Raw genomic sequence first — 17,030 nt, 5'->3', positions numbered from 1 at the left:
ATTTCAACAAGGACCATACAGAAGCCTTGTGTGCCCTTCTGGGGAAAAATCTTCAAGGGAAAACACAGAGGTGACTGACCAGAGGGTGAGGGTTATTAAGGAGAGCTGGGTGTCTTTGGCACAATGGAAGGTCAGAGATGAGACAGAGAGAAGTATAAATAGAAGACTGTGAGGCAGAGAGGGACCATACTTGTACCATGCTGAGGGAGGCTACTTGGGAGATGACAAAAAGATTCTTGTTTTACAGATATGGGTTGAGGGAAGAAGACAGCAGAAAGGGATGCCTCCTGGCTATTACACATTTCCTACATTAAGAGAGCATGACGCTGAAACAATAGGGAAGGATAGGAGAAATAGAGGAAGGAGTTAAAACCTGTTAGTGAATGTACAAGAGTGGTGCTGCTGACTAAATGGCTTTTTTCCCCTTCTTATTTTAAGGAGGACAAGAAAAGAAATAAGTTAACCAGAACCAAGATTTGCTTTTCAATCTCCAAATGATCAATAGAAACAGACACAATCATTTCTGAAATACAGACAAGTATTACAGCTTCTTTCATCATCCAGAATAAACTAGCACCTAACAAACTGATGGTAATACCAGGGGCTCTTCCTCTCTCTAGTTCTTTTAGATCCTTCCTCATTTCAAGCTTGTGCCTCCCTGTGACTCTTCTTCTTAGCTGAACTCTGCTAGATTTTCTCTGACAGAGAAGGCTCGTCTCTTCCCTACCTGTTCTACAGGGGTCATTTTGTCAGTAACATCTGTAACTACAGTCCATGTCCTTACTTTCAATTGTAAGAGGAAGAGAGAGTAATGAAGAATATGAAGAGGGTTATCAGCATCAGAGGTCTATAACTCACATTCCTCAGCACACAATACTTTAAACTGCTTATTTTAATTATTTTTATTATTCTGTGCTTCTTGGCCATTTCCTCACTGTGGATCTGAGACAAGTACTCCCACAAGCTTCAAAATCAGGCTCTGCCTTCTGGATGCAATGCATACTTTGCAAATGCAAACAAATGCAACGCTAAATGCTGAATATGATGAGGCTGATGACTATTATTATTGAAAATAACCCTCACAGAATCACTGGAGTTGGAAGGGATCCTTGAAGGCCATCTTGTCCAGCTCCCCTACAGTGAACAGGGATACCTACAGCTCCATCAGGTGCTCAGAGCCCCTTCCAGCCTGACTTTGGATGTTTCCAGGGATGGGGCTTCCACAACTCTGGGCAAATGAAAGAATGAAACTCACCAGATGAGAGTATGTATGTATGTATGTATGTATGTACATACTCTGTATGTATCCTAACTCCATCCATTCTTCCCTCCCACCTAAGGTCAGCAAAAAGCTTTAGGACTATTAACTTCATCTCTGATCTAATACTTTGCTTTTTCTCTGACAAACGTCCCACTCTTTACCTGTGGAATTATTCCCACCCAGGAACCCTTCCCACTAACTGGCCTTATTCTGGCCTTATTAACGGACAAGAACATCTCATCACAAAGGTCGCAAAGCCCACAGGCACTGACTCCTCCACTTAGAAAGGACCTTTCAGTGCACCATTTATCAAATGATCAGATTGGCCTCAACAGTTAACCAAGGCACCACTACATGCAGCAGGTTACAGACGGTAAGCAAACCTTCTTTCATGTAGATCTGCTTTGCCATCAGCTGTAGAGAGGCGTTCTGACTCCGGGCTGTTCACACGGCGATATCTTAGGGAGCGCGCTTGTGCGGTAGGGGACTCTGGAGGCACTCGGACAGGGGAGCTGGGGCATACCCCATTTCTCTGATCTTCTTCCACCATGCACTGAGTCTGCAGGAAATAAACACAGACAATGCTGAAAACCAATCACAAACTTGGATTTCCCATCCTTCACTGTTGCTCTGTGCGTTCTTCCAGGATACAGTTTCAGCTGCATTTTCACAATCTACAGAAACAACCTATGAAGTAACTCAAGGGCTCACGTGCCCCGGCAATTATCCAGTATTAAAACAACGAATGGATTCTAAATCAATTCAAATATTTAAACATCTCTACAAGATGGCCTTTGCCTTTCAATTACCCTGGAATTCTCATGGACTAAACTACTGCAAACACAAATTCTGTTAATCTGTGGTGTGCAAGAGCCAAAGCAAACATGTACGAAATCTACATTTTAGCTTATATTTATGCATTATATTGAATGTATATACTTCTACTTTGGATGGACATGATATGACTAAGTCAATTCCTAATTCCAAGCAAATATCTTTGCTTGAAATAAACAAATATCTTTGGGGGAAGAACAAAATACTGATGTTATACTTGTAGGAAAACAGGCAACTTGGCAAGATCCACTGGGAGAAGGTGCAAGAGAGAAAGAAAAAACATCTGAAAGAAACCCAACAACAGAGAATGAGAACTTTGATCTGATGGCAAAACAAGAACTTTTCTCTGGGACAAGGAGCAGGAGAACCACCCTTAGCAGATAAATGGGACACAGCAGGACTTGAACTATGTGAACAGAGAAAAATGATTCTCCCTAGTACATCCTGGGGAAGTACTGGGAAGAACAACAGACAGCCAGATCTATTCACTGCCTAAAAACAAAGAGCAGCGAGAGTTAATTCTAGTTCCACAAACTGGAAAACAAAGGATGTTGAAGCTGGGTGTAGAAAGGTGTTTTACAATCCAGCTGCCTGTGTCATTCTGAAAGACACACAGTATGTCTGAGACTGCAAGGAGAGGGAAAGCTTCATCCCTACAGATCAAATCTGCAGCCTCTTTTATTTCTCCTTGTGGTGACTGTGACTTCAATGAAAACTGACTCCTTATCAGAGAACGATCAAAGCAAAGAGAACATCCCTAGCAGAGAGAAAGGACAGGCAAGAGTCAGACTAAAGATAACCCTTGCTGACAGAAAGGCCAGACTTCTGCTTTGGAAAGCATAATGTCCTGAGCTCTATTTTATTGACTGCCAGTGTCTGATTCTGAACTTGTCAGAACTGAACTGCTCATTGCCATGCCAACTCCTCTGAACTCCACTGCCAGGAAACTGATAAGAAATAGCACAGCCCTTAGCAGGAGAGTCACCTGGTCGTGCTGTGGATCTTGTAGAGATCTCTCCTGCCTCTAGATGCTGTTATGACAGCCTTGTGAATGATAGCACTGAGTACCTAGACATGACATATAGCTAGTATAAGGAGAGGATAGTTAGGGCTCCCCGTACGCATCTTGGTCTGACTGAAGAGTATCGAAGCACCTGGTGGCTCTAAGGAACAAAAGAGCAGATAGTAATTACCAGGATTTCTGTGAAATAATAGGCCTCACTCTATCAAGCTTTTCTTATCCCACGGGCCTTCAGATGAGAACTTTTAGAAATGCACACATATAATTTATCAAAGACGGATAAATAAGTGATTTGAACTTAATTTATAACTCTCAGTATTGAGGAACTCTTCAGGTAATGTTCCATGCAAACAACATGTTGATCCAAATTGGATGCACTGGAGAACATTAAGCAAGTTAGGTGAGAGGCTTTCTGGTCTTAAAAAATCTTTCCTAGTAAGATTCAGGATAGCAGAGATACCTGTGGGAAGGGCAAAAGAAAGGACTAACTTTGTGTCTGTGTACAGACTGAAGTGAATTCTGGTCAGATCTAGCAGACTGGTAGCTTTGCCATATAAATAATGCTAGTCTGCCAATATTTGTCAGCTAACTGAGAGTTTGCCTGCCAATGCAGGTTTTTCTGATGACAGATTTTGTTTGTATTTGGTGTCATGCCATGTGATATTCTGATTTTGAAATAAGAACTGCGATCAACACAGCAAATGCTAGTTTACTTACAATATGCAAATTGATCTAACAAATAAATAAACTCAAATAACACTGACTATGAATTCATCATCCAGTCACCTCTACAAGAAAGAACTGAAAAAATAGCTTAAGGGTTATAAGGAAAACCAACTACAGCGTATATGTTTTGTAGGCTACAAAGCCTAATATGACCTTGGAATGCAAAAATACAAAAATACTAAGTAATGAGTCTACTTTCTCTTAACAAGCATGAATCCGTATGGTATTATAGACTGTGCTACCCCTTAGAAAGGCCAGTTAAACAACTGGAAGACAAATTCAACAGTAATGAATCAAGATCTAGGACAATAAGGCACCTCAGATCAAATTTATTTGCCCGAGAGATTGGGATGCAGTAAAATTTTGGCTTATGATTTCCAAAACTGGGACATTTCTGATACCATATCAGCTACCCAGGGACCAGAACACCACTGCTTGAAGTACCAAGACGCTACGTCACGAAGTAGCAGCTACATGAATGATTCACTCTATCATTATTGGGCTCACAATGTATTTTGCATAAAGATCCAAATTAACCCCAATGGCTTTAACTCTGAAAAACCTGTCATTCCCCATTTCCACAGAGAAATTCCTGGTGCTGTTTGTTCTGTACTATGTAGGCTGTTACAGCAGTGGATCCAGGTTGCTTATAGCAGTCTGTGGATTCATTGCCCTGAGACCAGAAGCCACAAGAAATAAATATGTCTTCTTTACTTTGCTGATGCTGATCCTGAGTTTGTTGCGATTCACATCTGTCTCTTCCCAAACTTCAGCCTCATTGAAAGCGGTGTTTGGTGTCTGGCCAAGACCTTCAGCTGGCCGGCCTGACAGGATGGGAGGAGCATTCTCTTGATCACTCAGATGTTCACCCTGTAGGACATCCTCAGTGTTCTCACGAAGCAAATCTCCTGGTACTGGAGTGACATTAACCACCCTATGGAAAAAAAAACAAGAAAGGTAATAGTAATAGTAATTAAAGAATGTGACCTATCACACTGCTCCACAGAAATTCCTTAGCAGTTTTTAGTGTATTTCTGGTTGAAAAAAAAACAGACAGATGCTATAATATGAAAGAGACCAGAAAGATTCCACCTAGTATACAGTCACAAAGACAATTGAATGGATGTGTGAAAACATTTTGGGACATTCGAGTCTTCAGAAGTTCCTAGGAGTGCACATTGCTCAGTACTTAGCTTAAAAAACACCCATCTTTCCATGAGACAATAAAGCTTGATAGGCTTTATAGTTTTTATCCTCAGTAATATTATTATGGATTCTTACTCCTTCAAAAGCACCACAACAGACCTTTGAATCTTTCAGAAATGAACTCATCAGTGAGCACGCCCATAGTCCGACTGGCATGACTGCAGTACTCACCCAAACATGGCTGCTGTTTGCCTGGTGTTTTGCTGTGGCGGAGTAGAAGTGCTAGTGGACAACAAGATATCCGTACCAGCCTTCTCCCAGTCAAAAGCTTCATTTTCAGTGATGCCTCTTTCTTTCATACTGTTCTCAAACACGGACATGATTAGCTGGAATAAATTTACACAAACAATTTATTCTAAGAATAAGTTGGCTGAGAGAAGCTTTCACACAAAAAGAGATGATGAACTATGATGATAAGGATCAAGTGCATCCTCAGTCTCCATCTTGCCTGTAGAAAGTACCAAGAAATGAAAAGCAAATGTCACAAAATCACACCAGCTGCTTCCTAGGCTGTTTTTGGCTTGGAAACTGAATTTTCTTTAAATCTACCACAGAGGCACATGTAATTTTGACACTGATCTGGTTAAACCTTGTAGTTGGCTGGTTACTCTAAATATAAAGCCTTAATTTCAGCTCGGTGTTCCTGTAGACTAGACATATGCAAAATGGTACCTATGATACACAGAGTTCAAGGCCCACCAGAAGACATGGATGCAACAGCAAAGCCCCAGTTCCAGAACGCAGACTTATTGCAGTGCCTGACTTAAATACAGCTTAGGCAGGAGCTCAGTCATTTGCTTATGCACAGTGGCAACAACCACAGTGAGCTGCAGAAAACAAACAAGCAAAGTGTGAAAGTGACTAAATTATTCTTTAAAAGACTGCAGGTACAAATGCACATGCTCACACGGTTTATGCTTGTTCACTTCTGAGAACCGATTTCTTCAGGAGAAAAATGAAGCTACTGGCAAAGTGCTCAGTGCAGCAATGAGTTATCCAGGGAAATGTGATGTCAACACTAGGTCATGAATAAACATTACCATAGATTAAATACCTATTTCTTTGCGTTTCAGTTCCAGTTGTTTTTAGCAGCATGATCAGAAAACATTCTGCATGAAGGCAATGAGAATTTGCCATTTCCTATTACCTTTGGCTCACTGCAAACAAAAACCCTATCTGCAGCTTTCAGTTAAGTCATCTTTTCCCTTTGTGGCCCAGAAGCAAATGATCTCTGTAGCTCTACTCCTGCAGTGGCACTGCGTTTGAGAAAGAGAATTCTCAGCACTAACTGTCAGACCAAGGGACAGGTAACACATCTCTAGAGAGAAGAGACAGACTGGATGTGACATGGCAGATGTAGCAGCTCCTTTGCTCAGAAAGGGATTTTAATGTTGTGATAGTTAAATATGATAGGATTGGATTTCTGATCGCCTCATCTCGTGATACATCCTTTCACCTTACAGGACTTGTGCTGCTGCTGTTGACGTGGAACTTTTTGTTCAGAACTGAATGTAAGTAAATAGTCAGTCTTGCTTTTTAGTAAATGCATTTCTGGTATTTAGTAACCTTGGACGTTTCCTCATGAATCTGCCCCATTACTTACTGAGTACATAAGCTTTTGGACTACACATATCTCATGGCAAAGAATTCAGCAATGATGTGAACTATTTGTTTTGCTCATTTAAATTTGCCATCTGCTAACTTCATATGGCAGTTCCTCATTTTCATGTTAGAAAAAGCAGAAAACAACTTTTTTGCAGTTCTACTTTTGACTTTAAAGATGTCATGTACATGTCAGTCCTCTCATTTGCAGAATGTGCTGTCTTAGTCTACTTAAGCTTTCTGTATCTAGAAGTCGATATATCTGCAGCTTCCTTATTATCCCCACCTACACTTTTCCTGCTTTCAATTTATCCTTGTTATGATTCAGGTATGGAACTATAAACAGTACTTAAGAAATATGCATCACACAAAATCATGTTTATCTTCTAATAGTACTTATAATTATCCTTATGGTTTTGTTTGCTCTCTGAGTGTTACTGAGCACTGAATATAAGCTCTCACAGAGCAGTCTATTCTAATGCTAAGATGAAGCCTGTCACAGAGTTCAGAGTCAGGTTCCTTTTCTACATACACAATATGAGACATTTACCTACATTGATTTTCCCCTGCTATTTTCTTACCCATTCATTTCCATTAAGTCAACAGATTTTCTTTGTTATTTAGCACAACTTACTGGTATGCATAAGTGACGTTCATCCCTTTGGTATTTACTCTCTTTTCCAAATGATTTTCTGACCATCTGGAAGAACCTGGTTTAAACCCAGGGCTCTGTTGATTACACCAGCACACTCCTTTAAATGGCTTTTCACTTCTCACTTGTTAACTGTTTATTCATCTGAGAAGCTTTCCTGACAATTACCTATTGCAATACCTACTCAAAATATTGCTAACTTTGAAAACAGATACAGTTTTAAAGTCAGATGATCAGAGAGAAGTCAACAATGAAAGTTGCTTTTCCTGACTACCTCCATCTTTGTTGACAGACTTTCACCCCATTCCTGGATGTTCTCACTGAGGCAATTGCAAATTTAATTGGACCTTTCTCCAGTGCTCAGAGAAAAAATTCACTTTTGAACGGATGTATATCTCAGCCTGCAATCTGTATTTACCATACAGTCACAACAGACTGTATATAATGAACAGACAGAAGGAGAAAGCAGCGGTCTCCATCTGAGACCGGTCCTCTCCATGACCATAGCAGTTGTTTCCTACCTGAGGGCTTCTGCAGATGCTGTCCTTAGAGGACATTTTTTCAGTTGGATCTAGCACTCTGCCAGGCTGTATAAGAAACATGGACAGTGGGAGAGGGCTCTCAGCTGCACTTTGTATACCTCAGATGACAGAGCGCTCTAACCTGAGGCTCCCTCTTCAGCCAGGCCCAGCTAAAGCAGGGCAGAACTTCCCCACAAGAACTCAAATGTGACAACATTTCCCTTCAAGGTGAGAAAGGTTCCCTGGCTAGGTGCTAGAATAGGAAATGGTAAGAATTATAGTTAGTGCTGGGTGCATGGAAAGAGGATTTTGATCTGTGTGTGGAAGCAGTTGCCTAAGTGCATGGTCTGGAGGTGCAGACAGCACTCAGAGCTTGAAGGGGAAAAGACATAAGTGTGGTTAAAGCAAAGGGAAATAAACATGTTGGCTAACACACAGAGAAAGAAATACATAGGGACAAAGGTATGGGGAGGTGAATTACAGAACTAGAATTCACATAGACAGAAAGCCAGAAGTCAGGTTAAGAGGTGGTTGCGAGAGACAAATACAGCCAAGAGGCAAGTAGTGGAAGTTTCTCTTTTTTTCTTTTTTCATTTCTCCCCCCCCAATAAAAAACCCAACAATATGGAGAGGGATGGTATGGGAAAAAAAAGGCAAGGATCACTGATATGAAATATCCACATAGCCTTCCACCCCTGAAACATCTTTCCTGTGATGATGATAAAAATCATTTTCAAATCACAGATGCAGTTGCTTTTTCCTTCATGCATGCTGCAGGATGATGGTGAGGGCTATAGGTGTATTTTACCACCCTCCCCTTCCCTTCCTGCTGGCATTTGCCCACATAGACGATTCCAGATGCTGAGAGCAGCTAAGCTGAAGGAAAAGACTGTAGACTTCACACAATGGACAACTGAGAGCAAGGAGCTCACAGCAGCAGTCAAGCCCCATGCATCTCTCTTCAGTTACAGAGGGTCAAGAAAAGAGGAACCGACCCAATATGGCTCTTACATCCATGTTTGGCTTGGCTTCTTAATAAAGCCAAAAGCATCCTATGATATGCAGCATTCTGTAAAGCCGGAAGACATACATCAGGAAGAGGCAGAGACAATACATCAGCTTCCAGACAGTGACAGAGGAGGGAGCAGACAGAATGATCTGGTAATTCGAAGCTCACACGCAGAGTTTATGCATCATTCCCCACTACAAAATGATGGAGATGAGAGAAAGGATTCTACCAGGATTCTGCATGCTACTGCAAAAGCTTTACTTGGTACAGGAGATGGGAGGCATCAAAACTGCATCGACACTGGATCAAACAGACAGAACGTAAGAAAGGCTTAGGAATGGAATAGAACATCATAACTGAGTTTATCACTGCGTGGGCTATGTACATCTTCAACATGCAATGCTGGCAATTTCCCACCTCAAATATGTACAATTAGAAAAGGTTTGGAGAAGGATCAAAGGTGTGGAAAGGTTTTCTTCTGTGCAACTGAACAGTTTTGAATCCTTCAGAGTGGGCATAAGAGTAATCGCAGAGCTACGACATGGAGGTCTTTAAGACCTGGGAGAGGAGGAAGGGATCCAGTGCTCACATTTATGTCCACAATGTAAAGTGTCTTTAAAAAGGCACTTGCAACTAGCAGGTGGCAAATTTAGAACAAGCAGAGGGAAGTAACCCTTCATTCTGAAAGCACTTAAACCGTGGATCCTTTCTGTCACACAACATGGTGGATGCTAAAGGTTTACATAAGTTTGGGATGAGACAGGACAAGTTGATGGAACACAGATTCATTGAGGACTACAAGAAACAGACATATTTGGATGGGTTGACTCTTAAGCCTCAAAAGTCCCTTATCCTCAAGCTTGGAGAGTTTTCTGGAAAAAAACATCACTGAATGTTCTTTCTTTTATTATCTTCCAACATCCAGGACTGCTGGGGACATGCTACAAAGTCAGAAAAAACATCATCTCCAATCAAAGCAGCTGGACTTTCACAGAACTTCCTCTCAGAGACTAACTTGGAGACCGACCAGAACTGAAGAGCTACAACATCAAACCTGTTCAGCTATTGGACAGCCTTTGGAATCCTGATCCTCACCTGGTGATTAGTATGTACACCTTACATTGAAATATATTCAAAAGCTAAGGAGAGAAACTGTAACTTTAACTTATATTCACACAGATTTTATTCTGTTTCCTTATTTATGAACATTCCATATTTTAAATAAACCATGACTCCCTATCTGAATAGACATCTTTCCCTCATTTCCTTAACTTCTTCGAGAGCCTGCTACTGGCATCAAATTCAGATGCCATCTGAAACACTTCTAAATTTTTCTCAGTAATAAAACCAGATAAAAGAAAGTAAAGGACATTTCTGAAGCTGAAATGTCTGGAGAAATTGCTGGCTGGATTACACCTCCAGTCCGGATAGAAGAATCACTGTTTAGTGATGAGCTGCAGGTGCCAGATTTTTGTGGAGAGTTCTTTTTGTAGGCTTCCTCCCAGAGCTGCACCTGCAAGAAGCTGAGGGCAAAGAGGCAATTCACAGCTCCAAGACAAATCCCCAACTGAGAAAAAGCTGTTCGTGATTTGTAGTGCACTAAAATTGTCTGGAAAAATCCCCTTTCATTTCTATTTCAAGGATGGCTTTTCAATACAGTATAATTATTTTACGCTGGAATAGAATGATAGGAAGACATAGGTTCAAAAGGAGCTTTGAAGATCACTAAGCCAGCCACCTGCTCAAACCAGAGCTAATTACAAAGTCAGATCTGGTGCCTCGGGGTCTTGGTTCAGTTGACTTTTGGAAATCTCTAAGGATGAAGATTCTCTAGGTATCTGATCCATATATAACAACCCTCATTCTGATCTCTCCCTCAGAACTAACCCCAGTATCCCTGGATGTCACTTGTGCTTGCTGCCTCTTGCTGTATGCCTCTAAGAAAAGTCTGCCTCTCTTCCTCTCTTCTCCCTACAGCCTTCTACAATAGCAGAAATTAGCAATTAGATCTCCTCTTGCCCTTCCTTCTCTGATCTAAAGATTCCTTCTCTGATCTTCCTCAGCTTCTGCTCACAGTCCACCATCACCCCTCTCCAGCTCCACACCTCAGCTGAGGATGTTACACTTCCACTGTACCATCCACAAGGTATCTGTTTTTAATTCCCAAATAAACCTCAAAAAAAGAAAAGAGTTGTGGTTGCTATGCTGAACAAGTTGGTGTGCACCATTCAGCTGTTGGCACAGGCTCTTTGCAAACTTTGCCAAGCTGCACTAAAATTTTGCCATGCTTGGAGTATCTCACAACCCAACCTTTGTGTTTTAATGAGAACTGCTGCTTTGGGAAGAGCTTTCTGTTTTGGAGTTAAGGGATTATTTTGGGCTGGGTGGGCAAGAAGGAGAAGAAACTTTTAAGACACTGAAGAATGGCACAGAACTGAAGAATCCTTTCCTCCTGGTTCTAGGAAAGGTGTTCATCAGTCAGATATAAGCATATGTGTAGAAAAAAATAGAAAAAGCAAATTCCAATGCAGTGTGCCATGCATTAGCATGGTAACAAAGACAGGCTCCTACCTGATAGTCTGGCTTGGTGAAGTAGTCTAGGCTTGCAATATGATCCAGAAAAAGGTGGAACTCTGAAGGCATGTGTTTTAACAGCATTCGATGTTCATACTTTTCTTTTATCATGCCAACTTGCTCCTGGAAAACATAAAATATCTCAGAGCCAAGAATCATTGCGTCATATTCATACTTCCTCTGACTTAAAATTCCTGAAACACTATCCAGTCTTGTGATTCCTGGAACAGCTGATTCATAGAAACAGAATTTTGTCCAGACACTTCTGATTTGATGCCCCTGGCACAGGGAGGTAGATCACTGCAGGAAAGGGCCAAAGGAGGATCCTAAGCCAGAAATACCCTTCAGAAGTTGTCCCTTAGCAGAACCTTCTGCACAAGTAACATATTTCTTTCCAGGGACTTGGTTCTCAAGCATGAGTTATTTTCGTTGTAACATGAACAGTTACTCAATTTTCCAGTTGCAATTCCCCCTTGGTTTGCATTCCATGCCAGAGTTATCCTTCCTCCTTTCTAGAGGCTCTGATTTTTATTTTTATTTTTTGTAAAAAAGACAGCTCATATTCAGCCTTGTCACTTTTGTTATTTGCTTTGCAAGAACAAACTCAGGATTGCTTGATCCAATATGATTAACAACGTCCATCCCAAATAAGGCAAACTCCACTCTGTGGAGTGTGACAGAACACAAAAGCAGGTTAGCATCCTGCAGCAAGACCTGATGAAAATCAGGCTCTGGCTTTACTTCAGCAAAAAGCATCACTAAGCTGAAAAATAGGAATAACAAGAGTAATATTAACAAAAAGGTAGCACCCCGTCTTGAGCACAGGTGCTAAGTTTCTTACCTTATCTTTGATCTTTCTCCAAGGAAGCTGACCAACTGCAAACTCCACCAACATGTAAAACAGGGACCACAGATCGTCATGTCGACCCATCTCCTGGAGAAAAGAGAGACGAAGACTGAGGAGCAAAGTTCCATGCTGCTCAGTGGTCCAGATGTGCTCTCCAGATGAACTACCTCATTTTAAAAAGCAGGGAGAGAAGTCATACTTCCCATTACATGATAAAAGAAGCCAAATTAAAGATTTATGATGCAAAATCAAGCATTTACTAAACTGGGCAGTATCAACACGGTCACCTGAATAACCTCATTTGTTTTACTTTTGAATACATTGGGGAACAGTTTTCCAAAGGACTCTCCTTCACTTAGCATAGGGGGTATCTATTAACAGGATACAGAACAACCTACATAAAGAAAACAGTGTAGAGAAAGTCTTCTTGATCACTGTTCTTAAGTAAAGTACCATCCAAACTCTTCACAAGACAGCGTTTACTCAAGGGCTTTTTAAAAGCTCTCATAATCATCACAATAATTCAAAGATTCTCCCCATATCATCCTCATCCTGGCCTAGCAAATGGGAAATCGAAACATAAAGCACATGAATTTGTTTTTGGCACTCAACATACAATATCCAGAATATGATTTCTCAGAATAGCAAGCATTAAGCAGCAATTTTTGCATCTAAATATAACTTCAGCTGATGCAGGCTACAGCTGGCACTATCCAGCTTATACAAAAATTACACTTTGGTTTTATCGGTATCCACTAGAAAACAGAAGGACTTCATTAAGGCATTCAACTGCCCACCCTATATCACACTCTCTACCTTTGGTAATGAATGACAGCTTATAGCCAGTAACTTCTTTTCATAAAAGAACCTGAATCTTCCTCATATGTCACAGCTCACCCTACAGACTCGTTTTTAATAAAGCCACGTTCAGACAACTGCCAAGGGACAGAAGAAAGCATAATTAACACGAGTCTGAAGTTTACCACAACTCAGACCTTTGTTCCTTACCAGAAGGACGGTGTTTCAGAAGTAATGTAATTTGGATTTTTAAGTCCTGTTCTCAGAAAAAAAAAAACAACTGTTTTTGCTAAAGCTTTTATGAAAGTTCAGCTGCAAGCAGATTCCTTCCCTCATTTTCAAACTTAAGGAATTTACAGGTAGCTACAAAGAGACTGTAAGAATAGTGAGCACCGGGCCATGCTAATTACAGAAGTACTTTGTAAGTAGGAATAGAATTCCCTAGCATATGAAAGGAATCTGAAGAATCACATTCCCCAGGAGCCTGGAGTAAATTATTTGGCTTTATCTTTATTTATTTTCTAATTATGGGAAGCTTTGTTTTCAGTATGGCCCTCTATCACAAATACTTTCCATCACATACTAGAAAAGCGAGAATCAGGAAAGATTACATACCACAGAGATGACATACTTTAGATTGCACCAGCTCAGGCACTTGTAGAACCCCTTTGCAAGCAGAAAACTAAAGCGGTAGGGTTGTGCTGGATTTTATTCCCCCATGTTTTTATATACACATGTGTGCTTGTACATGTATGGGTAAAACACATACACACATATGTATGTCTGTGTATAGGAAGTACTCCTCCATATGAAAGTTTAATAGGCTTACAGATGGGTCCAACAAGCGCAAGAATCAGTATGGGAAAAAGGATGGGAATATGGTGCTTATGACAAGGGCAGAGGATGAGGTGAAAAAAACATTCTTTAGGTAACAGCATCCTGCTAGATATATTTATTATAGGCTTACAAATGGCTGAGCCATTGACTCAATCTGTTATAACAAGACTCCAAGCAACCTGGATATTAGACAGGAGGGCAGATAATTCTCATCTGGCAAGCACTTTGCAGCAGGACCAGAGGACTTACAGTTCGCTGTCTACACAGGAAGCATTACTGACATAGGATAAGAGTGTTTTGAGAAGAATGGTGGATGAGACTTCTGGAAGTGTTCAGAATGAAACATGCCAGATACTCTGGAAATAATGGCTATCTTCAGGGGGGAAAAAAAATGGTAAATTGGAGTTCCACTAAGTAGCTTTCCACCTGAGGGCATGCTGCTAAGATCCCAAATTCCAGGGGAAAAATGGATGCGAGGACTTGGCACTCGTCTCACAGTCGAATTGTGCTGGAAATTAGTGAGCAGGCTGTAAGGTAACACTGATAACTGCAACAGTGGGAGTTTTTTCTTATTAATCAGCGTCCAATAATGCAATAATGAAAATTATGAAGTTTACCAACTTGAGAGGATTCAATAACTGAATTGTAATTTTGATTTTACAGAAAACAGCCTTGACAACCTAATGGAATTCAGATGATTTACTTATGCAGGCTACAAAGCAGAAGTCACAGCTTTTAAACCTCTGTTCCTGAGGACAATGTTCCTGAGGAGAAACAAACCTGTGCTTAACCCTTTATAACCCAGAAATACTCACTCTGTTTCTATGAGCATTGATTGATGCATATCGTACTGTTCCCCGAAAACCAGCAACGTTGCGAGGCTGAAGGGAAACAACAGAAACATCTCAGAGAGAGCAGATTACTAAATCCTACACACAGCTAACTGCTGAGAACTTAGATATTGATCTTATGGACCCAAGGGATACAAAGCTCTCATCTGCCCTAGCAGCTACCTATGAAGCGATCTCAAATTCTGCATTTCCATCAAAGCTTATTTTATGCAGAAGGAAAAGTCATAACAGGGATAGTTTAGAACAGCAGTAGCCTAGAAAGAGATAAGAATATTTTCCAGGAGCACAACTTCCCTTTTAAACCCCAGGTCAAGGAAAAAAGCTAGTAAAGAAATGCAAGTGCAAAACTGAGTCAGAATAACAACAGCAAAGCAAAGTTTGAGGGCAGCCTTGCTCAGGACAAGAACAGGAATCCCCTGACATATGTAGAACGTTGCTGACAGTGTCTGCCAACATGATTTTTTTCTTTTTACACTCCTCACCAGTTTCTCCCCACTACATTTAGTTTTTCTTGCTCTGATTCTCTTGATTTTCATGTCCTCTGTGAGGTGAAGGCTTGATAATGGTACCATGGGAAGAAGGCAGTCCTCCTCTGACTTTCATTCGGAGCTGGAGGGGCTGAGCAACACCCCCAACTCTTTCCAATGTTGCCTCTACAAGGACACTACCTTACACAGCCTGACTTCCTTTATTCTGGAAAAAAACTGCATTTAAATAATGAAATCCAGCAAATCCTTTCAGCTTAGCTAGAAGGACCAGAGTTTGCAGCAGAGCTTCCAAAATTCATGTGGCAAAACCAGGCCCAGGCACCCTAAGGCTAAGCTTCAGCAATACACTAAGCACTGAAAATTGTGATGCTATTCCTATTGAAATCTGAGCATGCTAATAACCACTCTGTTAGGACGAGCTGTCCCACTTAGGTCAGTTGATTTCTCTTTGTTTTTCACCTGTGCCTATGCTTTCAGAGTGAAGCCTAAAACCGTACTTTAATTTAGGATGATTATGCCAGTTTGATTACAATTCAATTACTTCCTTCTGGTTATAGGGAAGCTCTACATTTCCATACTCTCACAAAGAGTAAAAATTGGAGCATGGTTTAAACAAGTTCACCAACACCATGCTGCTAACACGCACCTGAATAGCATGCATAATGCAGCTCTGCAGTTACAGCAACTCCAAACAAAAAGTCATATTTCACAAGGAGAAGCCATATGCTTGTGCCACACGCTTAACACAGCATATAATCCTGCAGCACAACAGCTTGAGCTATAAACTACTTATTTAGCATTGGTAATGTTCAAGATATTATTTTCAGGACCATATATCTCTTTCCTCCCAGAGCACACATTTTGGATGCCTACTGACAAATTACTGCAAAATACCTTTCAGTGTTCACCGAATCACCAGTACAGGCTTCTGAAAAGCAGAATGCTTGCCACTGGAACAGTATGTTGGAATCACTCATTACCATAGTGGACCTCTACAGAACAGTTGTCCTCAAGAGGACATTCATTCCTCCTTGCCACTGTGAATGGAAACTTTTCATGAGCCATAAAATAACAGTAAGTTATGATCAATTCCAGTGTGTAATCTGTGATACTTTCAGAACAAACATTGTTCAATCTCTGCAGCACAGGAGAGACTGTCTTTTATGTTCTATCCCTACTTAGATATCCTCAGATATCAAATGTAGATCCATATTCATGGAGCCAAGTATCACATCCTGATTTCAGTATGGCTGGCAATATCTCTAAAAATATTTCTTAGATCAATACTTACTGTTTGTGACAGAGTACTCTCTTTAATTAGATCTATTCCAAAACCAGCTCCTAGGCAGTCTGCAGGTTTGTTTGGTTTCAGAATGGAAACAAATGCTCACCCATCATTTAACCAAGCTTCTGCTCAACAACCACTATGAAACAGTCCACAAGCCAGACCTGCAGCTGAATCCAATAAGCTCTCTCCTCAGTCCTCTCTGATTTGCTGCCTGCAGGAGATCTCTGCAAGACTTTGCAATTGTTTTGACAGGACATTTAGAACTTTGAACAAAATAGATAAACGTTATGTACGTTAACAGCTTTTTCCTCCAAAAGGCTTTCCCTCCATATTTAACCCTGCCAGTCATGAGACAATTAGTTTTGTCTTTTGACTGCAATTAAACCTTTCCATGACTATGGAAATAGGAGATAACTTATATTCCATCCAGGTGGTAAGTGCTCCTGCCAGAGCTCACTGTAGCTCATGCTGCATACCCAACTGCTGACTTCTCTTCTGACTTCATCAACATTAAT

The 17,030-nt window shown here is 40.8% G+C and overlaps 1 protein-coding gene across 1 annotated transcript in view; it reads right to left on the bottom strand.

Moving 5' to 3' along the window:
* TTBK1 (tau tubulin kinase 1) overlaps positions 1–17,030 on the bottom strand; it is a 74,152-nt gene that overhangs the window by 28,963 nt on the left and 28,159 nt on the right. Inside the window, exons 7-12 of the mRNA XM_015857004.2 lie at positions 14,704–14,769; positions 12,248–12,340; positions 11,404–11,529; positions 5,220–5,374; positions 4,557–4,776; positions 1,645–1,820 (exon numbers count right to left, since the gene is read on the bottom strand). Coding sequence (XP_015712490.1) covers positions 1,645–1,820; positions 4,557–4,776; positions 5,220–5,374; positions 11,404–11,529; positions 12,248–12,340; positions 14,704–14,769 — 836 coding nt within the window. The remainder of the gene's footprint in view (positions 1–1,644; positions 1,821–4,556; positions 4,777–5,219; positions 5,375–11,403; positions 11,530–12,247; positions 12,341–14,703; positions 14,770–17,030) is intronic.

Source organism: Coturnix japonica, chromosome 3, assembly GCF_001577835.2.
Source record: "Coturnix japonica isolate 7356 chromosome 3, Coturnix japonica 2.1, whole genome shotgun sequence".
In the NCBI taxonomy this organism is placed as follows: domain Eukaryota; kingdom Metazoa; phylum Chordata; class Aves; order Galliformes; family Phasianidae; genus Coturnix; species Coturnix japonica.
The sequence above is the reverse complement of the archived record's forward strand: the minus strand, read 5'-3'. Positions and strand labels throughout refer to the sequence as shown.